At 38.0% G+C, this 25,008-nt stretch overlaps 1 protein-coding gene across 1 annotated transcript in view; it reads left to right on the top strand.

Moving 5' to 3' along the window:
• Positions 1-25,008, top strand: part of LOC125238648 (methionine--tRNA ligase, cytoplasmic) — a 48,427-nt gene that overhangs the window by 8,228 nt on the left and 15,191 nt on the right. Inside the window, 13 exon segments of the mRNA XM_048146027.1 lie at positions 1,883-1,980; positions 3,044-3,166; positions 5,094-5,210; positions 6,156-6,231; positions 7,124-7,251; positions 7,946-8,050; positions 9,244-9,421; positions 14,455-14,619; positions 15,929-16,030; positions 17,745-17,862; positions 18,754-18,824; positions 23,063-23,160; positions 23,979-24,127. Coding sequence (XP_048001984.1) covers positions 1,883-1,980; positions 3,044-3,166; positions 5,094-5,210; positions 6,156-6,231; positions 7,124-7,251; positions 7,946-8,050; positions 9,244-9,421; positions 14,455-14,619; positions 15,929-16,030; positions 17,745-17,862; positions 18,754-18,824; positions 23,063-23,160; positions 23,979-24,127 — 1,528 coding nt within the window.

The raw sequence follows: 25,008 nt of genomic DNA, 5'->3' as shown, positions 1-25,008 counted from the left end.
TATATAATTAGTATGTACATTGTACATATCAAAATCTTATATATATATGTGAGTTAGTCTACTTAGTTTAACAATTCACTGTCACGTGATTTACATATGTGTGCAAAATTTCAGTTCAATCGGTTAAAGATATTTGCATCAAAATTGTGTCGCAAGATTTGTGTATGTAATAAGGGGGTAAGTATGTATGATGTACATACATACTTACCCCCTTATTCATAATCATTCACTAAAGATATCAGGCCGCTAAAGTTCGTTTGTCCCTTTCTATCACACCAATACGTCCGAAAGAGACAAAACAAACTTTACCGGCTTGATAACTTTAGTGAACGTTTATGAATAAGGGGGGTTATATTGCAAGTTAAATAAAAGCTTGTAATTATGGAATGGCGATAGGAGTAAAAATTGTACTTCTTGTAAGTTTTTACATAAAGGAAAAAAACCGGCCAAGAGCGTGTCGGGCCACGCTCAGTGTAGGGTTCCGTAGTTTTTCGTATTTTTCTCAAAAACTACTGAACCTATCAAGTTCAAAACAATTTTCCTAGAAAGTATTTATAAAGTTCTACTTTTGTGATTTTTTTCATATTTTTTAAACATATGGTTCAAAAGTTAGAGGGGGGGGGGGGACGCACTTTTTTTCCTTTAGGAGCGATTATTTCCGAAAATATTAATATTATCAAAAAACGATCTTAGGAAACCCTTATTCATTTTTAAATACCTATCCAACAATATATCACACGTTGGGGTTAGAATGAAAAAAAATATCAGCCCCCACTTTACATGTAGGGGGGGTACCCTAATAAAACATTTTTTTCCATTTTTTATTTTTGCACTTTGTTGGCGTGATTGATATACATATTGGTACCAAATTTCAGCTTTCTAGTGCTAACGGTTACTGAGATTATCCGCGGACGGACGGACGGACGGACGGACGGACAGACAGACATGGCGAAACTATAAGGGTTCCTAGTTGACTACGGAACCCTAAAAATGGAAAAAAATACTCTTCCGGCAAAACTCGAACCCGCATCAACCGCAGACCGGACTGCCGCTATGACTAACGGAGGCCTGCTGGATGCGTGCGAATTTTTCCATGCCTTCCCTCAATTCCTAAACGCCTTAGTGCGTTTTCACATTATCCGATCCGATATCGGATCTAGGATAAATATCCCGTACATTTCAGCTGCCATGTTTGATTTTTGCCTTTGAAATCCTTCCGACATTCGATATCGGATCTGATAATGTGAAAACGCACTTAGGGTGGCGATATAGCAACATGTACCTATAAGAATGCATCAAAAATAATCAATTTTTCCTTTAATTTAAAAATATGTAGTAATCGCTCGCAGTCCTTTCTACATGATAAAAAATATGTTTTCATCACACCCGCACTTTAAATGTGCTATTGCACGCAGGCGGAGCGTGAGTTATAGAAAAATCGTTCTCCCAAGGGAATAATGAAATTTCTTGTACCGTACTTAACTTTTTTACATCTATTTACATGTTTTTTACATTGCGAGTGTGATGAAAAACATTGTGTTTAACTCGGGCAGTATGAATATTACTAACTCGAGTCTTTAAATCGCTCCAGCAAGCCGTCGCGATTTAACTTACTCTCGTTAGTAATATTCAATTTCCTCCCCTTGTTGCACAATGTACTCGTGTATTACTCAACGTAGGGAAACACACGCTAGAGAAACTTCGACGGGTACCTCGGCGGTCGGGGTGGTGTAGCGGTTAAGCACGTCAGCCGCGATAGCTGGAGACCGGAGACCGGGTTTCGATTCCCGGCTTCGCCACCAGTGGGCTTGATCGCTTTTTCTTTAGTGTTTTTATTTATTTCAGTTTATAATATGTTTATAGTAATTATTACGTTTTTTAGGAAGCGGTAAAGCAGTGGGGTGGTTCGGTGGATAAACCGTTCGCTGCAGTCTCAGCTTTGGGTGCTCCACAATTGGCCAGTCTAGCGTCGCCTGTTGGGTGGGTATAGTGTGTGCTATAAAATTTATTTTTGACTGTTTATTTTTGTTTTCAGTACAGATGGAGTTTTTTACGCACTAGTGAGAGAAGTTCATTATCTGCCAGGTCGAAACTTCGGAGGGCCATCTGTACTGAAAAACGTCGTACGATACACGTGTGAGAAATTCGTAACACTGTCGTTTAAAACACTCGGTCGTTTTTATTTCGCCACTCGTTTAAAATATCCTTTATTTCGCACTTGTATCGTAATTACTATTTTATGCATAATTATTTTTAAAATCGGGACTTAATCGCGTATGACTACATATTAAACTGACCTCCAACGTTTCAGGCACGGCGTTGTCCCCGTGGTCTCGGAGAAGACTGGCTTGAAATGACATCAACACCTTCTGACAGCCGCGCGAGTTTTTCGAACTATCCGCACTTAAGCCGCAGAAGGTGTTGATGTCATTTCAAGCCAGTCTTCTCCGCGACCACGGGGACAACGCCGTGCCTGAAACGTTGGAGGTCAGTTTAATATGTAGTCTAGAGACGGGCAGAATACGGAATTTGCCGAATACGAATATTCGGCCGAACATTCGGTTCAGCTGTTACCGAACCGAACATTCGGCCGAATATTCGGTTCCGCCATATTTTAAATCCTGGCTTAGAGTTAAAAAACTTTTCAATGATTGGTAATGGGTACTAAGGCTCTTAATTTTCATACAATTTGCTACGTTATTTTACTTTTTTACATAATTATTTTAGGTAGGTACTTATATTTGAATTAGAATGCATTTTTAACTCCCTTTGGTGGTTCCTTAGAATGCTGAAATAGGATGTCGTTATCCAATGAATTACGAAACAACTTACGCTATTTATTTACTTTGTTTATTCGGTAAATATTCGGCAATATAACCGAACTATTCGGCCGAATACGAACATTGAAAAACTTGCCGAATATGCCGAATACCGAATATATACCGAATATTCGGCCCATCTCTAACGCGATTAAGCCCGATTTCAAAAATAATTGTGTGTAATAATCGTGAAAGTTTAAATCAGTACTATTTTATGTTTGTAGTACGCCAATGGACGGCCCAGCAGTTGTACCAGGGCCTACAGAGGAAGAGATAGCCAGTGCGAAAGATAGCTGGGAAAATGGACTCAGCCGGTTACAAGCGCCGTTGAAACAGGACAAATATTCGTAAGTTTGTCTCCCACACACTTGCAGTCTAATTTATGGCAGACCTTGGACACTGGCGATCAAATATATGAAAGATGCGCGTTCCTAGCACACAGTCTAAGCTCGTGTAGGTGAACGCGTACCATGCTTGTATGAGTGAGATATGACAGGTCGACTGTTCGCGTGTTTGACAGGCGGTAACTGTGAGGTAACCGAGAGGGGGTGGGCGGCACTTTCACCGGGGAGCGGGAGTGGCCATACTGTACGATAGTACTCTTTGTTATACTGTGCTTATGGTTCAATGTACTAATACTAGTACAAATTACTTCCAATTAAATTTCAATTTCAATGAAATAGAGTTTTCAACAACAACATACAATCACGCCTGTATCCCATAAAGGGGTAGGCAGAACACATGAAACTACTAAAGCTTCAGTGCCACTCTTGGCAAATAAGGGGTTGAAAGAAAACGAAACTGTGACATTGCAGTGACAGGTTGCCAGCCTCTCGCCTACGCCACAATTTAACCCATATCCCATAGTCGCCTTCTACGACACCCACGGGAAGAAAGGGGGTGGTGAAATTCTTAACCCGTCACCACACAGGCTATAGAGTTTTCAAACAAAAGAAAATCAACACTAATTTCTAACTCTATTGATTTTTTGATTGACAATTTTGTCTGTATGTCTTAATAGCCCTTTGTAACTAAAAGACAGTAAACGGCCATAAAGAATGCACATAGGTTTTTGGAAAGAGACAACATGAGCAAGAAAGCGACAACTCTACGAAGAGGAAAAATCGATGTGCATTGTTTATGGCCGTTTACTGTACTGCTTTATAACCCCCGACGCAAAAACGAAGGGGTGTTATAAGTTTGACGTGTCTGTCTGTGTGTATGTCTGTCTGTCTGTGTCTGTTTGTCTGTCTGTCTGTGTGTGTGTCTGTCTGTGGCATCGTTGCTCTCGAACGGATGAACCGATTTTGATTTAGTTTTTTTTTTGTCTGAAAGCTGAGTTAGTCGGGAGTGTTCTTAGCCATGTTTCATGAAAATCGGTCCACTAGGTCGCGGTCGGGGGTTTTTTCAAAATTTTAATTTTGTGGTTAGGTTATTACAAGCTTTATTCAACTTGCCTTGTTAGTATGTTAGTTTGGTTCTAAACCAGAAGCTAAATTTGACCCACTTCCCGGTTTCCGATTGAGCTGAAATTTTGCACACATATGTAAACCACGTGACAATGCAATATAATAGTATCATGGAGCTGATCTGATGATGCAGAAAGGTGGTCATAGGAACTCTGTTATGAAACGTCGTATCCCCATCGAGTAGGGGTTTTTAGAAACGTCTCGGAGAGCAGTAGATGTCTGTTGAAAGAAAGGTACAGTCGGTGATAAAAGCTTGGGCCAAAAATGTTCTTTAAAAATCTTATTTGTAGACTAGATGTCGATCTAGCGTCAAGTAGTTGATATGTCCGCTCATTATGTCGCTAGTTTCCCAACAAACAAAAAGTGTCGGCTCAACAATCTACAATGAAATATCTAGGAGATACTCGCGACATCTAGTGTCAAGTAGCAATATCCGCGCTGTTGCAATAGGACGAGGGTCGAACATCTCATGCGGATGACGTCATTTTGCATAGATTTGTGATAGTGCTGCCCTCTGGCGGCAAAACATTGTAGTAACACTCTTATTGACGACCGGTCTGGCTCAGTTGGTAGTAACCCTGCCTGCTAAGCCGCGGTCCTGGGTTCGAATCCCGGTAAGGGCATTTATTTGTGTGATGAGCACAGATATTTGTTCCTGAGTCACGGATGTTTTCTATGTATATACGTATGTATTTATCTATTTAAGTATGTATATCGTCGCTTAGCACCCATAGTACAAGCTTTGCTTAGTTTGGGACTAAGTTGATCTGTGTAAGGTGTCCCCAATATTTACTTATTGTTTCAGACTGCCGACTAAAGACAGAAAGAACGTATTGATCACATCGTCCCTGCCCTACGTAAACAACGTACCGCATCTGGGCAATATCATTGGCTGTGTGCTATCAGGAGATATTTTTGCCAGGTAATCATCATCATTCATCATCATAAACACAAAATAATCTTGAGATATGATGAAGTTGGGGGGTTGAATGGAGGTTAAGTAAAACTTGTCATTATGAATGATGTGTTGTATTGTAAAATATGGAAAAAAAATCTGAAAAGTATAACTTTATAAAGACTTCCGATGTAGAAAAATGTTTTATTTGATAGGTTGAGTATTTTGAGAAAAACACGGGAAACTACGAAACCCTACACTGAGCGTGGCCCGACACGCTCTTGGCCGGTTTTTTAATTTTTTTTTTTATACTACGTCGGTGGCAAACAAGCATACGGTCCGCCTGATGGAAAGCGGTCACCGTAACCTATGGATGCCTAACTCAAACAGTGTTACTACTTAAAAACCCAAATCTAAAAATATTTAATAAAATAATTTGATGTGTTAAGTACATCGATAGATGGCAGCACCATCTCTCTCGCTATATCGTAATCCTGCAAAAGGATTCATATAGACGGAACAAACTAATTCTCGCCCTTAGAGTTGGTCAAAGGACGCACCCTCGCCTTCAGAGCTCTTACTCACCGGCAGGAACACAACACGGTACCGTCGTGCTATTTGGCTGGGTGGTGTAGCGGTCGAACACGTCAGCTCGCGTTAGCTGGAGCGAGACGATATCCGCTGTGCTTGGACCAGTAAAACTGGTCTTATGATCGCTTTTTATTGTAAAATATGGTATCTATTTCAGTTTATAATTTATAAAGACTTTCTAGGAAAATTGTTTTGAACTTGATAGGTTGAGTAGCTTTTGAGAAAAACACGGGAAACACTGAGCGTGGCTTGACACGCTCTTGGCCGGTTTTTATTTTATTTACCTCTTGCTATGATTGGCATTAAAATACAGCCCCTAACATCTGAATTTTATTTTTTATAAGGAAAAGGCCACAGTAAAATTGAGTTGATTGTCAACAGATATTGTCGAGGGTGTGATTACAATACAATACACATATGCGGTACAGATGAGTATGGAACTGCCACAGAGACCAAAGTGAGTACAACACTATCAAAGATTTACTTTAACTTAGTTCCCTTATAGTTATACCAAAAATAAATAAGTACTGACTAGCAAAAAGAGTAAAAATTAGAGATGGCCCGAATATGGATTTTGCCGAATACGAATATTCGGCCGAACATTCGGTTCAGCTCTTACCAAACCGAACATTCGGTTACACCATATAACACTTTAAGTTCTCGCGCTTTGTACACTATTTAAAGTCACACACAGGTCGAACGCGATTAATTAAAATTAATTAATCGCGTTCGACCTGTGTGTATTCTAGACATGTATTTTTATATACAGCGCGTAAACGTAATAAGGGCGATAAATGAAACCAGGCGTATAATTCAATATTGTAATCATTAATTAAGAGGTGTTTTTGATTTACTCTTAATTTTCACCCCATAATGAATTTTTGAAAATAATCTCAGCAGCAATGTACTGTAAACGTGGTTGCGATGACAATCAATGACAACTGTCACCGAGCGTTTAACGGGAGTGTGTTTGCATTACGTTGCGGGCCGAATTAATTTGTATGGATAAAAAAATATCTCAATTTTAAGTAAAAGTTATCTAATTACATTTTATACGTCCTATACTCACCACCGTTAAGAGGTTCGCCCGTATTAGGTTTACACCCTGTATACATATACCTAATTATATATTTTTTGTTTAACTATTATTTTTATATGAAATTGTATATTATAGACTCAATATTATTATGAACAATAATTACAACAATAAATTGCTCTGATAATTAGGTTAGATTAAGATCATAATATATATGTAATGAACTATTCATAAGAGCTTGTAACTAGGCCTACATGAATAAAGATATTTTGAATTGAATTGAATTTACACCTTTTTTCTTAACATTTTACAGGCATTACAAGAAGGTCTAACGCCACAGCAGATCTGCGACAAATACTTCGAGATTCACAACTCAGTGTATCGCTGGTTCGACATCGGGTTTGACCACTTCGGTCGTACCACTACACCGGAACACACACAGTAAGTAAACGGTATATACACCCTGTTTTTATTCCGTTAACTTTAAGGTAAGGTTCTTTAGATCAAATACAATTAATTTCTCTAAGAAACTAGCGTTACAAAATCCACCCCCCATTTTATGAGGTAAAAAGTAGCCTATGTCACCTCCATCCCTTCAACTATCTCCACTTTAAATATCACGTCAATTCGTCGCTCCGTTTTGCCGTGAAAGACGGACAAACAAACAGACACACACACTTTCCCATTCATAATATTAGTATGGATGTATTTATCTATTTAAGTATGTATATCGTCGCTTAGCACCCACAGTACAAGCTTTGCTTAGTTTGGGGCAAAGAGGATCGAGTATTAAAGAGAGTTATTGTCAAAGTAAAATGTGTAATCACAGTGCATAGACTGCCATCTCTCGACACAGGCTTAAAACTTTTGAACCTCAGTTTTGACAATTTGGCCCATATTCTTAGCTTGATATGTTTTAAAATGTCAAATATTAATATTAGCGCCATCTAGCCGAGCGTACCCCAAAGGTGTATCGCCATCTAGCTCACCGTACCTTTTTCTGTATGGTTTTGGGGTACGTTTTTTTCTTAGACTTTATCTATCTATACGAAGTTATATAGGTCTTTGGTTTGGGGCTAAGTTGATCTGTGTAAGGTGTCCCCCAACATTGATTTATTTCAATATTTAATTGCAGATTAGTACAGACACTGTTCCGTCAGGTGAGGGACAATGGGTTCATCAGCTCACAGACAGTCGACCAGCTGCACTGCGAGAAATGCGACAAATTCTTAGCTGACAGGTATTTATTTATACAGGGTGTAACAAAATGGTGGTGATCCGTTTAAGGGCGTATTCAGTATCGTATTCTCATCAGGAAAAAGTAGGATAAAAATTTTTTTTCGCAAAAAATTTTTTTATCTTTGTATGGAGATTCGACCGATTCGCGCGGCCCGGCTCATACAAAAGTGAAAATTTTTTTAGCGGAAAAAAAATTTTCTTCTACTTTTTCCTGATAAGAATACGATACTGAGTACGCCCTTAAACGGATCACCACCATTTTTGTTACACTCTGTATATATACAACTCATAAGGTCAGTCGGGGTAATAACAACTACGGGGCAAATGTAACTAATCGAAATATCTTCCATATATCACTAGCTTTTGCCCGCGGCTTCGCTCGCGTTAGAAAGAGACAAAAAGTAGCCTATGTCACTCTCCATCCCTTCAACTATCTCCACTTAAAAAATCACGTCAATTCATCGCTCCGTTTTGCCGTGAAAGACGGACAAACAAACAGACACACACTTTCGCATTTATAATATTAGTATGGATATATTGATTTAAACTAGCACTATCTTCACTCATATTATTAAATTAAAACGGGATTTAGTCGCGTAAAACTTACGTTTATATTTAACCCGACGTTTCGGACATGACATTGTCCAAAACGTCGGGTTAACCCTTAAATGCATGAATTTTTCTTTTAACGAGATATTAATATATGTGATAGACAATGGTTTTCTGACCCTGGGAAAAATAATAAAAAAAATTATTTAAGATCGATTTTTATTCTAAATCAGTGTTAGAAGTTAAATAGGCCAAATCTTATTTATATAAGTATATCGTAATTGGTAAGTTTTTTTTTTAATTACTACTTTTAAAAAGGTACACTATTTGTGAAACCTTTATGATAAAATGTTTAAACATATACTAATTACTAACTCCGAAAAAATCTGCCTAAATCACATACTAAAAATCGCCATCGTCCTGTTTTTTCACACTTTTCCGCCATTTCATCTTAATCCTTAAATAATAAATAGTAAATCATTATATTATTTAATGTATTTCATTGTATGTTAAATAATAATGAATAATAATTAAGCAATAAATGTGATTTTGGATAGCTACATATCGAGCCACGGGCCATCAAATATATGATGCATATATACATCACCATGCATTTAAGGGTTAATACTTGATTCTTCTTTACAGGTTCGTGGAAGGCACCTGCCCCCACCCCGGGTGCTTATACGAGGACGCGAGAGGCGACCAGTGCGACAAATGCGGAAAACTAGTCAACGCCATAGAGTTGATCAAGCCGCGGTGCAAAATATGCGGACAGTCGCCCGTTATACGGCCGAGTGAGCAGTTGTTCATAGAATTGGGACAGGTGAGACAGACGTATAGTTAGAGTGAGACAGCTTACACGAAGGCGAGAGGTGTTTAAGGTGCTTATTTTTTATTTTCATACAAAAATACAATACAATCCTTTATTATGCCTTTGTTGATAAAATAAAATATTACACGTCTGGTATAATACATTATACATAGGTCATAGTGTGGGCATAGTATTAGTAATGTATTGCATTTACTGAGCTGGTTGACCTATGTTATTGTTGTGTGAATGTTTTTTTTTCAACAACTAAATGGTTATATACAAGAATACGGGTAGCTTTTGCACATTGTAATTTTTCCTCAGTCACCCGTTGACCACGAACGCTGTAAAAGTGTTCGAAACATCGGGATGAATTATACGCGATTTAATCCGTTTTCGTAGTTTTTATTTCATGAGTAACTATCGCGGTAACTGAAGACAATATTAACTAAATGGTTGCAAATAATAATTATCATCAAATTATCATCAAATTATCATCAATATAATCTGGTCCAGGCAGGCAATTATGGTCACGCGATAAATGATAAAACATCTGGCCGTCCCTATAATCGCACTTACTAATAGTGCGACAGGGACGGCCTGATATTTTATCGTCTATCGCGCGACCATGCTACCCGTGCTGTACTAGCTTTTGCCCGCGGCTTCGCTTGCGTTAGAAAGAGACAAAAGTAGCATATGTCACTCTCTATCCCTTCAACTATCTCCACTTAAAAAACATGTCAATCCGTCGCTCCGTTTGGCCGTGAAAGACGGACAAACAAACAAACACACATTATCTTTGGTGAAACAACGAATTCTTCCACTTCAGATTATAGAGTAGCCAGCTTTTCCCATTTATAATAAACTAGCTTTTGACCGTGGTTTCGCTCGCGTAAGAAAGAGACAAAAAGTAGCCTATGTCACTCTCCATCCCTTCAACTAAATCCCCTTAAATAATCACGTCAATTCGTCGCTCCGGTTTTGCCGTGAAAGACGGACAAACAAACAGACACACACCCTTTCCCATTTGTAATATTAGTATGGATTTGACATTATTATTTATATTTAAATAATTATATATGTATAGCCCAATTTCGTCGGTAACAGCGTGTTATGTAATGGCGTCGTTGGTGAACAGTCGTCTGTCACGCCGTGAAGAAGGTGCGTTCGATTCCCAGGATTCTATAAACTTTTTGTATTTTTTTGGACATAAATTTGTATTTTTTATTGACCGAGCAAGAATGGAGAGCCGAAGGTATCAATTTTATCTTAGAGAACATATTGATTTTTTTATTGTCATTTTGATTTTCTATTTATTAAGTTGAGATATAAAACACAACTTTTAATACCCTCGCTAAATATAATATTTTATCGAAATTACTCCTTAGATAAAAAAAGTCCACTTGAGTTTTTAAAGCATTACGTTACTCAGTTAACTATTGCATTTTCATTTACTAATTTAAGATTTCAAAATTTGAATACCCTTGCTCCATCGAAAATAAACAATTAGAAAAAAAAATCATTCGAATCGTAGTTTAGAAACTAAAATTTATCTATACTTTTTGGAATTTTTAAAAATATCAGATTAGGATAATTATGTTAGAAATTCTGAGTTCGACGAACCCAAAAATTATTACCATGTAAGAGAATAGGTTTTTAATCTTTTTTGTGGAAAACGCTCAGTAACTACTGTACGAGTACATATACATTTATGTATAATAATAAAACAAAAAATAGTGTCTCATAGTGTTGTGTTCCTGCCGGTGAGTAAGGCTGCCAGAGCTCAACGAGGGTGCGGGGTGCTGACGACGGGAGGACTTACGGAACTAATTTGTTCCGTCTATTGTCCTTTGAGTCGTCGGCAACCCAAACCCTCCTTTGAACTTGTACACCCCTTTTTGCTGTGCACACGCAGCAAAGGGGAGTGTACAAGTTTCTAATGGGGCGGCAACGCGCATGCGACACTCTTTGAGTTGCAGGCGTCCATAGGTTACGGTGACCGCTTTCCATCAGGCGGACCATATGCTTGTTTGCCACCGACGTAGTATAAAAAAAAAAAAGATAAAAAGTCCTGGATTCGAACCCAGTACTTCCATGCAAATCATGCGATGGCACGTATTTACCGCAAGGCTATTTAAACAAGCTGTCGCCGCGTGAAATTATCGACTAGAAGGAATACAAAAACACTGTTTGTATGTGTGAGTGGTACTTAAAAATAGTGTAAAATAGTAAATTTATCTACATTAAGGGGATTAACGTTACAATGAGAAGTTGAATGTCTGTTGTAATACGTCAATTTTAATATTAAATGTTCGCGAAGCATAATTGAAAGTATATAAATGCCTGTACGACTCCACAAAAAAAATAAGACTGGTAATTTGCAGATTAACGCCATCTAACGCAGCCTGAGCTTCGGGTAACCTAGGCGAGCCACCTTAAACGATTTATTTGTTTGTAAACATAGGTAACAATGTTGGTACAAAATTCTGTCAGAGCGCTATGCTTCGCCGATAGGCATACAAAATACAATTTTGAGATTGGGTATACACATACCAATTACATTAAATTTCTGTATATTAACATGAAAACATTAAAAAAGACAAACAACTAACAAGAAAATGGTTGAAATACATTAAAAATTATTACATTAAAATCCAAATTAAATTAAAAATTGATACTACAATTAATTGAATCAAACACATTACATTATGAATATTTAGAATAAATAAAATATCAAATAAAATTTTGTTAATAAATAAATGTTCATAGAATTAGGACAGGTGAGATAGATGTATAGTTAGAGTGCGATAGCTATAGTCAACGCCATAGAGTTGACTAAGCCGCGCTGCAAAATATGCGGACAGTCGCCCGTTATACGGCCGAGTGAGCAGCTGTTCATAGAATTAGGACAGGTGAGACAGACGTATAGTTGGAGTGAGACAGCTTATACGAAGGTGAGAGGTGTTGTTCATAGAACTAGGACAGATGAGACAGACGTATAGTTAGAGTGAGACAGCTGTAGTCAACGCCATAGAGTTGATCAAGCCGCGCTGCAAAATATGCGGACAGTCGCCCGCTAGCTTATACGAAGACGCGAGAGGCGACAAATGCGGACAACTAGTCAACGCCATAGAGTTGATCAAGCCGCGCTGCAAAATATGCGGACAGTCGCCCGTTATACGGCCGAGTGAGCAGTTGTTCATAGAATTGGGACAGGTGAGACAGACGTATAGTTAGAGTGAGACAGCTTACACGAAGGCGAGAGGTGTTCATAGAATTAGGACAGGTGAGACAGACGTATAGTTAGAGTGAGACAGCTATAGTCAACGCCATAGAGTTGATCAATCCGCGCTGCAAAATATGCGGACAGTCGCCCGCTATACGGCCGAGTGAACAACTCTTTATAGAGCTGGGACAGGTGAGACTTAGTGAAATAAAAAAAGCCAAACTTTGCATAGTGACTTTTGAGGTCATAATGAACAACTTTTAATATGGGACCGATGCGTAAATCGCAAAAAAAATATGGCTGTTTCATATATGTCGACTGTCGTGCTACCGCACATTTCTATGGAACAACCATTTTTTTTAGCGATTTCATTAGTCCCATAGTAAAAGTGGTCCATTATGACTAGAGATGCAACGAATAGTTGTTTGGCCGGATACCGGATACCGAATATTCGGCTAACCATCGGCCGAATATTCGGCCAGCAGAATTTTACCTACAATTTAAGCAGGAAGCGGGCGCGTCGTGCAGGTTTTGACTTGTTTCGTAGTGACCTTCGCGCGGAGTCCCTTTTTGTTTAAATGTTTATTTTTTTTTTATAATAAAGGGCTATGATTATAAGTATTATAACCGTAACTGTTTTTTTTTTACATTTAATTTGTTTACTCTAAAATCATTCAATCAAAAATAGCACATCCGGTATCCGGCCGGATAGTACGTCACTATCCGGTATCCGGCCGAATATTAAAATAAGGGCCGAATAGGCCGGATACCGAATAGTAACCGAATATTCGGTGCATCTCTAATTATGACCTCAAAAGTTACTCTGCAAAGTTTAGCTAGTATGTACATACCGGCATAAGTGATAAGATAAATAATAAATAAATATTATAAAGGACATTCTTACACAGATTGACTGAGGCCCACGGTATTACCGGGATTCGAACCCAGGACCGCGGCTTAGCAGGCAGGGTCACTACCGACTGAGCCAGATCGGTCGTCAAATATGATATGACGGTACCCTTCAAAAAAGGGTATTTTTTCCCCCTCTTTATGAAAATTTTCGTTTTATATTTAAAAATATTTTAAGCGGGTTACTCACGTATTAAGTCGATATAGCGTTCGACATGTTTGCCTTCGACATGCCTGTCCTCAGCAGCCGCGCGCACCGAGCAAGCGCCCGCAGTATGCGTCGCGCTCTCGACATGTAAAGGCGGGGTCGCTACTCTTGAGAAAGGTCCTCGAAATTGGACCGAAACATGTCGAACGCTATATCGACTTAATACGTGAGTAACCCGCTTAAAATATTTTTAAATATGTATGAGTCATGTGGTAGCGGAGAGAAAGATTTTTCGCAAGATCCTGGGACCTATTCAGAGAGACGATGGCACCTGGAGGGTCCGGAAAAATGCTGAGATCGAGGAGTTAGTGGCCGAACCAAATATCATCGGCGAAACGAAAGCCCACAGACTTCGCTGGTTCGGTTACTTACTCAGAATGGGAGACGATCGGGCTGTCAAGAGAGCGTTCTTGGGTCGACCGGCTGGTGGCCGCCCGGCGGGTCGACCCAGGTACCGCTGGGAGGACAGTGTGGTGGAGGATCTGCGTCGGCTTCAAGTCAGAGACTGGCAAGAGGCTGCGCAGGATCGGGACAGGTGGCGATCTCTCGTTTCGGAGGCCAAGATTCACTTTGGATCACTGAGCCACAATAGTTAGTTAGTTATGAGTCTCACGGGAGTTTTTTAGTTAAAATTTTCGTTTTGTCAATATTGTATTGACAAAACGAAATCGTATTGTCCGGTCTAATAAAACCATTTAATTCCAGTTGGAGCCAGCCCTCCGTTCATGGTGGAGCAAAGTGGAACAGGGCTGGTCCCCGTCCGCCCGTGCGGTTGCCCGTTCGTGGCTGCGGGAGCCGCTGCGGGCGCGCGCTGTCACCCGGGACCTCAAGTGGGGCGTACCTGTCCCCTTAGAGGGGTACACTAATAAGGTAAGGAGCTTTTCAGCACATGTAATTAAAAAATCAGCTTTCAAACAAAAAAAAACTAAATCTAAATCGGTTCATCCGTTCGGGAGCTACGATGCCACAGACAGTCACACACAGACAGAATAGAATAGAATAGAATAAACGTTTATTCGTGAACACAGGTAAGACAAAATACACATAATAACAACAAGACAGAAAGGAATGAAGTGCCACGAAATGGCCTCATCTCAGCGTGTTGCTGGTGACTTCCAGCGCTGATCTTCCGATGAGACCATCAAGTGAGAAAGATTCACGGAGGGTAACAGACAGAAGAAATACAAAACACATACAAGAACGTGGTCAAACAGTTCAGAAAGTGAAAACGTTACAAGAAAAATAACAACAGACTGTGATGGACACATAGAATAAAATAATAATTATAAACAGAAAAAAACCAAATTAATTAAAAAGAAAAAGAGTCGTACACCAGATCGCGCACGCCGCGTTTTAACGTTTGGTCGAACCATATTATGGGTGTACATTAAAGTGGCAATTGCTAGTTGCAACTAGCGCCAGCGGTGGTTACACTAACTAAAAGACAGGTTTGTCACAACAAGACAATAACAAACGTGATTTTGTGTGAAAGACAGACACACACACACACACACGCACACACACAGACAGACAGACAAGACAGACAGACAAACAGACAACAGACACGTCAAACTTATAACACCCCGTCGATTTTTCGCGGGGGCTCGGGGGTTAAAAATAGTACATTTCAATACAAGTGCGAAAAAGAGGAAGTTCGAAACGAGTGGCGATAAATTAAAACACGACCGAAGGGAGTGTTTTAAATCGACACGAGTTACGAATTTCCTTTTCGCACGTGTATCAAACGACGTTTTTCAGTACAGATAATATGGACCTCCGAAGTTTCGACCTGACATATAATGAACCACTTCTCGCACTAGTGCGTAAAAAAAACACCATCTGTACTGAAAAATTGCTTTTTCTCAAACATGCAATGAAATATTGTCTTTACGTTCCTTAAAATGGGCTGGGAAGTATCGCTTTATGGGCGCAACAACTCGAGAGGACTGTAAAGGGATTTCATATTATTTTTTAGGCCTAGGCCTGCAAAGTAACTTTTTTTTATAAAATATTGTCCTTTAGAGCATTTTTTATTTATTTCATTGTATGTTTGAGAAAAGCACTATACATGCCTCGGCGTGAAAACGGATTCCCGGCCTCGTATCCCTATCCGGTATATACCCACTTGGTCGGAAATCCTCATTTTCCCGGCCTCTGATGTAATGTACTATTGTTACAGGTTTTCTACGTGTGGTTCGATGCCCCGGTCGGGTACTGGAGTATAACGCAATGTCTTACTAAAGACTACGAGAAATGGTGGAAGCCAGACAAAGATATACATGTAAGGATTTCAATCAAGTTATGTTTTTAGGAAGCGCTGGTAGCCTAGCGGCAAGACCGGTCTGGCGCAGTCGGTAGTGACCCTGCCTGCTACGCTGAGGTCCCGGGTTCGAATCCCGGTAAGGGCATTTATTAGTGTGATGAGCACAGATATTTGTTCCTGAGTCATGGATGTTTTCTATGTATATAAGTATTTATATATTATGTATATTGTTGCCTGAGTACCCACAACACAAGCCTTCTTGAGCTTACCGTGGGCCTCAGTCAATCTGTGTAAGAATGTCCAATAATATTTATTTATTAAGTACGTGCGACTTTCGTTCCGGAGGTCGTGGGCAATGCTCGGAGCCGGTTTATTTTTTACCGGTTAAAACCGGTTTATTTCGATTTTACTCCGAACTTTCTAAAGAACGCAAACGTTATGAGAACTTTATTTTAACCGAAATAAACCGGTTTATTTGACGAGCGGCGAGACGCATCGGCACCGCGTAAATACAAATACAATCCACTTTATTGCACAACCTCAGAAATGTACATAGGAACACGCACATTACAATAAATTTTATTACAGAGGTAAACAACAGGCGGCCTTATCGCTAAAGAGCGATCTCTTCCAGACCTTCTTCTCTTCTTTCTTAAATACCTACGTTCACGCAGCGACTTTTTTTGTTTGGTTATTAGAACAGTCTTAATTACCTATCACGCCGTGGAATAAACTGGTTTATTTTGTTCTAAACCGGTTAATCGAACGAAACCTTTATGAAAGTGTTCCCCTAAAAACCGGTTTAAAAATAGCGGTTTTTCGAGCGGAAATGAAATTTAAAGGTTATGCCGAAAGTACATGATAACGGTTTGAAATTTTAACCGGTATCCGAGCCCTGGTCGCGGGTTCGAACCCCGGTTCGCACCAATGAGTTTTTGAGCAGTTCCCGAATACTTTGTACATAGCCACGTCAGCAAATTTTAATTGATCCTATTTTGTTACCAACATTTAGTGATATAAGTCGACTTTCGTAGGATATATACAGGGTCATTGTTGTAATTAAGGAAATATAAATACTAGAGAACCTTAATGACCAAATAAAACTTACTAAAATCTCAATTCATGAAAGAAATTTTGGTAACAAAAAAGGAATAATAAAAACAAATCTAACTTTTTCCTTAATTTTTGTACAAACTTTTCGAGAACTGCTGTTTTCGGAACTTATGTGCGAAATGTAATTTGATATTTGCCAGTCGCTTTTCGGTGAAGGAAAACATCGTGAGGAAACCGGACTAATTCCAATAAGGCCTAGTTACCCTTCGGGTTGGAAGGTCAGATGGCAGTCGCTTTCGTAAAAACTAGTGCCTACGCCAAATCTTGGAATTGGTTGTCAAAGTGGACCCCAGCCTCCCACGAGCAGTGGCAAATGCCGGGAATTTCATCGTACATTTTGTTTGATTAAAGCGTATATAAACCTTAGGCAGCTTAAGGTTTCCGATTTCTTTAGCAAATATCGTTGTAGGTTAACTAAGTTAATCACACTGAACCTTGGGAAATTGTATATATAAATTCTCTTCAATATTCCCAAGAATCACTAATTTCAAGAGGTGAAATCCGTGCAGTAGTTTTTGAGTTTATCGCGAACAAACAGACAGACAGACGTGGAGTCTTTCTTAATAATGCGTATAGATATATCATCGATTATTTAATGATGATTTAATTTGTATTTCAGGTGAAGTTGTACCAATTTATGGCTAAAGACAACGTTCCGTTCCACGCTATAATGTTCCCGACAGCGATTATAGCCGCTAACCAAGGCCATGTGCTTGTTGACCACATCTTCGCTACAGGTATACTTCATTTCTAATAGCATAGAGGATCGAGTATTATAGAGAGTTACTGTCAAAGGAAAATGTGTAATCACAGTGCATAGACTACCATCTCTCGTCACAGGCTTAAAACTTTTAGAACCTCAGTTTTGACAATTTGGCCCATATTCTTAGCTTGATAATAGCTTGATATGTGTTAAAATGTCAAATATTTTTACTAGCGCCATCTAGCCGAGCGTTTCCTAAAGGTGTAACGCCATCTTGGCCACCGTACCTTTTTCTCTATGGCTTTGAGGTACGTTTTTTTCTTAGACCTTATCCGTCTACATATACGGAGTTACATATGTCTTTGCTAATAGGCCCGATAGAACTTGACACGGTCGGCTGTTTTAAATACTATCGGGCCTTCGTATTTGTAAATTTTGAAACGGTTAAGTGTTTTATGTAATACTAGCTATTTCCCGCGGCTTCGCCCGCATTAGAATGAGATAAAAAGTAGCCTATGTCACTCTCCATCCCTTCAACTATCTCCACCTAAAAAATCACGTCGATTCGTCGCTCCGTCTTACCGTGAAAGACGGACAAACAAACAGACACACACACTTTCCCATTTATAATATTAGTATGGATATCATGAATAGTTAAAAAAAGCGCTGGTGGCCAAAAAAAGAACTGGCCTAGCGGTAAAAGCATGTGACTTTCAATCCGGAGGTCGCGGGTTCGAAACCCCGCTCGTACCAATGAGTTTTTTGGAACTTCGCAGACAATATTGACCTCTTGTTTGAAAATGATTTTAGTCACGATAGTCCAAAATGTTACGAAAATTCTCTATTTTAGTAAAATAATTGAGTAAACCTTAATCAAATAAATTATATAAATATTTTCTTAAAAAATAGGTATCTATTCTTTCAGAATATCTAAACTACGAGGAAGGCAAATTCTCTAAGTCAAGAGGAGTGGGCGTTTTCGGAACTGATGCTCAGGTAATTAAAATGTATAGCTATCTAAAATGAAATGATACATTTAAAAAAAAAGTAATAACAATTGAGATTTTCTTTGCTGTATTTACACACACCCAGTTTTTATTGAATTCCGTTAACTTTAAAGGAAGTTTCTTTAGATCAAATACAATTAATTTATCTAAGAAACTAGCGTCTTAACTCTTACGGTTATCGAGTTATTAAAAAAATTAAAATAATTACTGAACACGTTGTGACACCTTTACCAATTCCTAATGTTATTTGTTTTGACATGTGCCGTCAATCACTTGACACTAACTTCAATGTTATTAAGGGTCTCTCACACTAATAAATTAATTTATGAAAATGATGAAAAAAAATTGTTTAACTAAAAGTGATATACAGGGTTGTTCCTGATAATGAACCTAAAGCTACGTGTCGAATTTAAGGGAAAACAAAAAAAACACGGTGTATATCAATTAAAAACTAGAAGTGTTTTTTTCTGCAGGAATATTCCAACCTGTTGAGTCAGCTGTGTTGTCGTACCAACATAATAAGGTATACTCCATTCCAAGTACGAAGGCCCGATAGTACCTACTTAACAAAAGGGCTTATTGTGTTTGCCTTTTGTTATCTTTGATAGATATGTAGTCACAGAATTACAGTTAAACTAGAATGAGTAGTTAGATCAAAAAGTGTGTCCACATGAGAGGTCATTGTTTGGGCTAGTGTCCCTCTCGCACTTTCTGACAATGTCAACATTATTCAGTGACGTCATCACTGTCATACATTGGGGATACCAGTCAATTTTCAAAGTTACTACCAAATCTACTAATACCCATTTGAACATATTTTTTAATTATACAAATCTTTGATTTATTGGCATCAAAATAATTACATTATAATCATTTTCCAATTCTTTGAAATATATCGAAACCCTAGTTTGAATATAACCCTAAAATAATATAAAAAGTTATAAAGTCAGGTAATATACAGATAAAAATACTACTACTATGGTTACCTCATTAACACTGGCAACACGTGCGAGAGGGACACCAGCCCAAACAATGCCCTCTCATGTGGACCGTTTTCGCTAGTCTGATACGATCACCTTTCTGTTTCAGTGATAAGGTTCAATTTAGTATGGCATAAAATGTGATTCCACAATCTAGTTTAATAATTCTAAATCTATGTATGTAGTATATACTTGGTATGGAATGATGCGGGATAGTTCTGGAGTGAAGCCAACAGAAAAACAGGCGTTCAGACACAGGTTTATTTCCGGACTGACGAAACGTTACAAGAACAAGTCGGCGCCAGAGGGCGCGCATGTAGATTAACTCTACCCTACATTTATACATATACAAGGTGCTCGCGAGGAACCCGCATAACTTGAACCACGCGTTTCTGAGGCCAAAAGAAAGAAAAAATGTTATATGAATTTTAAAATTTTTCGCAAAAAAAGATTATTTTTTTTACTTTTTAGGACGTATTTTCACATAAAAAATATTTTTTATCCATAAAGTTGGCAATTAAAATGAGTTCCTTCATTTATTTTTCGAAAAACCAAATTATTTGGAAGTTTTTCTTGTCACATTTTGACATCTATCAATGACTACTGTGAGACTATGCTCCACAATTGCGCATCAGCGCCGTTAAGAAACCTTTTCTGCTGAGTAACAATACGGAAATGTTTTTTTTAAATTGGCAATAACTCTGAAACTAGACGAAATCTAGAAAAGTTTATATGACATTTTGTCTTAAAATGTGACCAAGAATATGCCGTTAAAGTTATATGGGTTCCTCGCGAGCACCTTGTATAACAATCTTAAATTTGTTGTTAACGGCACTTGTAACCAGCGCGCGTCGATGCATACCATACAACTAAAGCGAAACTGAAATCTTTTGTTTTTAAGTACTAATCCTATTGTTAACTCCTATGTCTGTGAAGACCGGTCTGTTTAAGCTTACAGGGTTATTATACCTAATAAGTAACATTCATTCTGATTTATATTCCATGAGGACACTTTGTTCGGTTCTCGTTTGTTTCTTTTCTTTTAGTTAATATTTTGATTACCTATACGATTTTAACTCTTGGAGACCCTATACATCTCTAAGGATAATTAGATTAAGTATACATGTTATCTTTAGTTGTGACGTTTAGAGTCATTTGCATCTCTAAAGTAATTTTAGACTTTTTTTTGTATTTGTACTTTTCTATATTATTATATGTAGTTTTTACTTGAATATCGACGTTTAGAGACCTTATACATCTCTAATCATTGTAGTAGCGTAATACTTTAGTTAGAACTTAGAATTAGTATTATCAATTGTAATTGCAGTTCAACTTGTATATTGACGTGTAAAAGTGCCCCTGTGGCCTATTTGCTGAATAAATGATTTGTAATTTGATGACCGTCAGTGCTATCGGGCCTCCGTATTTGAAATGGAGTATACAGTGGTAAATGAGTTTACCAGAATTAGTATATCATCGGAATAGGGATTTTTCTTATTGATCTCGATTGTTTAATATAATAGTTTGGTTTTTGGTTTAGAGACCTGTAAGGTGAAATATAAACACACACAAACACACGCATTTATACTTGCATTAGATTAGATAAATAGTTATAAGTTAAAATGTAGTTTTATTATTACAAATAAATAATTAATAAATAATTATTGGGGACACCTTACACAGAACAACTTAGCCCCAAACTACGCAAAGCTTGTACTATGGGTGCTAAGCGACGATATACATACTTAAATAGTTAAATACATACATACATAGAAAACATCCATGACTTCAGAAACATTAATATCTGTGCTCTTTACACAATAAATGTCCTAACCGGGATTCGAACCCAGGACCGCGGCTTAGCAGGCAGGGTCACTACTGACTGAGCCAGACCGGTCATCGACTACGACAATGTTATTTACTTACCTATTTTAAAACTTCATTTCAATAATACACCGTGTTTCACTTAACACTAAAAACCTGAAAACACTTTGTTCAGAATCGAGAGTAGAATCGATTGAGCTATATCTTGATGGGGGTAATATTTTTATTTAAATTAGGGTTATTAGTTATTTTTTACGTGCCCATTCTATTGTACTCGTAATACAACATTGTGTATATCGCATTGCTAGAGGTTGTTTACCTTTTTTCAGTATTTAGGGGTATTAATACTGGCCGGTTACTTGGACGATTATTTTTTCCGCTACTAGTTTGACGTTGTTTGTCAATTTAATCTTAATGTTTATCATAAGTCATAACAAATTGAACTCGTACCTAATTACAACCTTGTCATTTTGAATATTGAGTTTATTTGCTTACTGCGGTTACCTGTCCAATTTGAAGTTTACTGTGAGAAAGCTTTAAAGTGTTTTACAGTGACATCTTAGCTGTCTATTGGTAAACCTTATGTCGTTGCAGTAACGTACACAAATAAATAGTCTTATGGTTTATGATGGTAGTTAGCAATTATTTTATTGAGTGTAGAGCTAAAAGTCAAGTAGAGCTGTACAGAAAATTAAAAATTCAATTAAAAAAAAAGTAACGATCAGATTAAAAGATGAATACTCTAGATGTGTTTAAAAAAATAAAAATCAGTTGGGGTGTCTGAGGTTTTGAGTGATACCGGAAACACCGTGTATATGTATAACAAAAGTGACTGCACTGTAATCTGCGTTGCTATACACATCTGACACACAGGTTCAACCTAGTTTGGGTACCAGTCTCCACCGCACAAGTTTTGCAATTATTGTACCTATCCATTACTTATAAGAAAATTATTGTACATGTATACTTTGTGGTGGAGTCAATAAATACTTTTTCACCACACCAACTGATAAAGGCTTTCTTTGCTATTCGAAAACAGATAGCAAAATTGCATTTTATCCACAAGAGTGCAAAGTAAATCAAGCTGGGTGTTGGAATTCACGTATAAATGATGAATTTGAATCATAAACGTTAAATAAATTGATTTTTTTTATTTATTTTGATGTTTTACAGTTCATATTTTCATAGTCTTGGTGTGGTGAAAAATTTTGTGTTTCACTCGGTGGCAAAGTTTGTTTAACCTTCGTGCCTTGATACCCTCGCAACGATCACTATTGCACTTTTTGAACCACTCGCTACGCTCGCCGTTCAATATTGGAATCTTTCGCTTGCTCAGGTATCAATATTGGCACGTGCGGTTAAACAACTACTTTGCCCCCTTGTAAAACAAATAACTTTTTTCATTTTTATTTCTTTTGTACAGGACACAGGCATCCCGTCTGACGTATGGAGATTCTATCTGGCCAGCGTTCGACCAGAAAGCTCAGATTCTAGCTTCAGCTGGGTTGAACTAGGCACAAGGTAATTGACCATTAATATATCCATACTAATATTATAAATGGGAAAGTGTGTGTGTCTGTTTGTTTGTCCGTCTTTCACAGCAAAACGGAGCTACGAATTGACGAGATTTTTTAAGTGGAGATAGTTGAAGGGATGGAGAGTGACATAGGCTACTTTTTGTCTCTTTCTAACGCGAGCGAAGCCACGGGCAGAAGCTAGTAGGTAATAAATAATAAATAAATATTGGGGACACCTTACACACGTCAACCTAACCCCAAACTAAGCAAAGCTTGTACTATGGGTGTTAGGCGATGATATAATTACTTATATAGATAAATACATACATAGAAAAAATCCATGACCCAAGAACAAATGTTTTCAACTTATATTTATTGTTTTGTGGAGATTTGTTTTACTAGTTAGACACAATTCACGTACCTTTCTTTCACTAAAATCTAATAAACATGACGGCAAAATGCTAGTTATATTTATGGCCTTGCCTTTGCCACTAATTGAGACACATCTTTACACGAAACACAGTTTTAGCCAGATAATATAGGCCAAATAATTATTTAGCCTATAAGATTTGAGGGAAACAGATGTTAAAAAAATATAAATTGTTTACGAAACAAATTTTGACGTCTGAACTACAAAAAACTATCTCTCTAAAGCAGTCAATTGTACTGAAAACAAGGAGTGAACTTAAATTTTCGACCGGTACTGTAGGTTTGACTGCTTGTGGTTTCAGCTAACTGACATCCTTGCTCAGTATGGAACTTGACTGTAAATGTAAATGTTTTTTCCATTCTATTCTAACTAATAATTTTGTTTGCCCACAGAAACAACTCTGAACTGCTAAACAACCTGGGCAACTTCTGCCATCGATCGCTGAGTTTCTGCTCGAACTCCTTCAAAGGGAAAATTCCAGAGCTACGCGCCACACACTCAGACTTCGAACTCATGGCCCTTGTTAACAGGGAGCTAGTTGGTATGTATAGACAGACATACGCACAAACTGACAGACGGACGGACGGACAGATGGACAGACAGACAGCTCCTTCAACACAACTTGTACGGAAAATGGTAACAAAATAAGAAAAAAACGTATGGGACAATTATTTTAACTACTGGGATTGACAAAAGCTAGTGATTATGAGTAGAAGTAGCATAATTTTTTCAAAAATATCAAAGGACCATGGGAAAATTTGTATGGGCACTGTCCCCACCCACCAACAGAAATGAAACATGTTTCATTTAATAGATCTTGGCAAACTGATGATTTTTAGGGTTCCGTAGTCAACTAGGAACCCTTATAGTTTCGCCATGTCTGTCTGTCCGTCCGTCCGTCCGCGGATAATCTCAGTAACCGTAAGCACTAGACAGCTGAAATTTGGTACCAATATGTATATCAATCACGCCAACAAAGTGCAAAAATAAAAAATGGAAAAAAATTTTTTATTAGGGTACCCCCCCCCTACATGTAAAGTAGGGGTGGATATTTTTTTCATTCCGACCCCAACGTGTGATATATTGTTGGATAGGTATTTAAAAATGAAGAAGGGTTTACTAAGATCGTTTTTTGATAATATTAATATTTTCGGAAATATTCGCTTCTAAAGGAAAAAAAAGTGCGTCCCCCCCCCTCTAACTTTTGAACCCTATGTTCAAAAAATATGAAAAAAATCACAATAGTAGATCTTTATAAAAACTTTCTAGAAAAATTGTTTTGAACTTGATAGGTTCAGTAGTTTTTGAGAAAAATACGGAAAACTACGGAACCCTACACTGAGCGTGGCCCGACACGCTCTTGGCCGGTTTTTTAGTATGACGAGAATCGCCCTATGTATGGGGTTTTCCTGGAAAACCGTG

Source organism: Leguminivora glycinivorella, chromosome 24 (assembly GCF_023078275.1).
Source record: "Leguminivora glycinivorella isolate SPB_JAAS2020 chromosome 24, LegGlyc_1.1, whole genome shotgun sequence".
NCBI lineage: Eukaryota > Metazoa > Arthropoda > Insecta > Lepidoptera > Tortricidae > Leguminivora > Leguminivora glycinivorella.
Note: the sequence above shows the minus strand (reverse complement) of the source record. Positions and strands in the feature narration are given on the sequence as shown.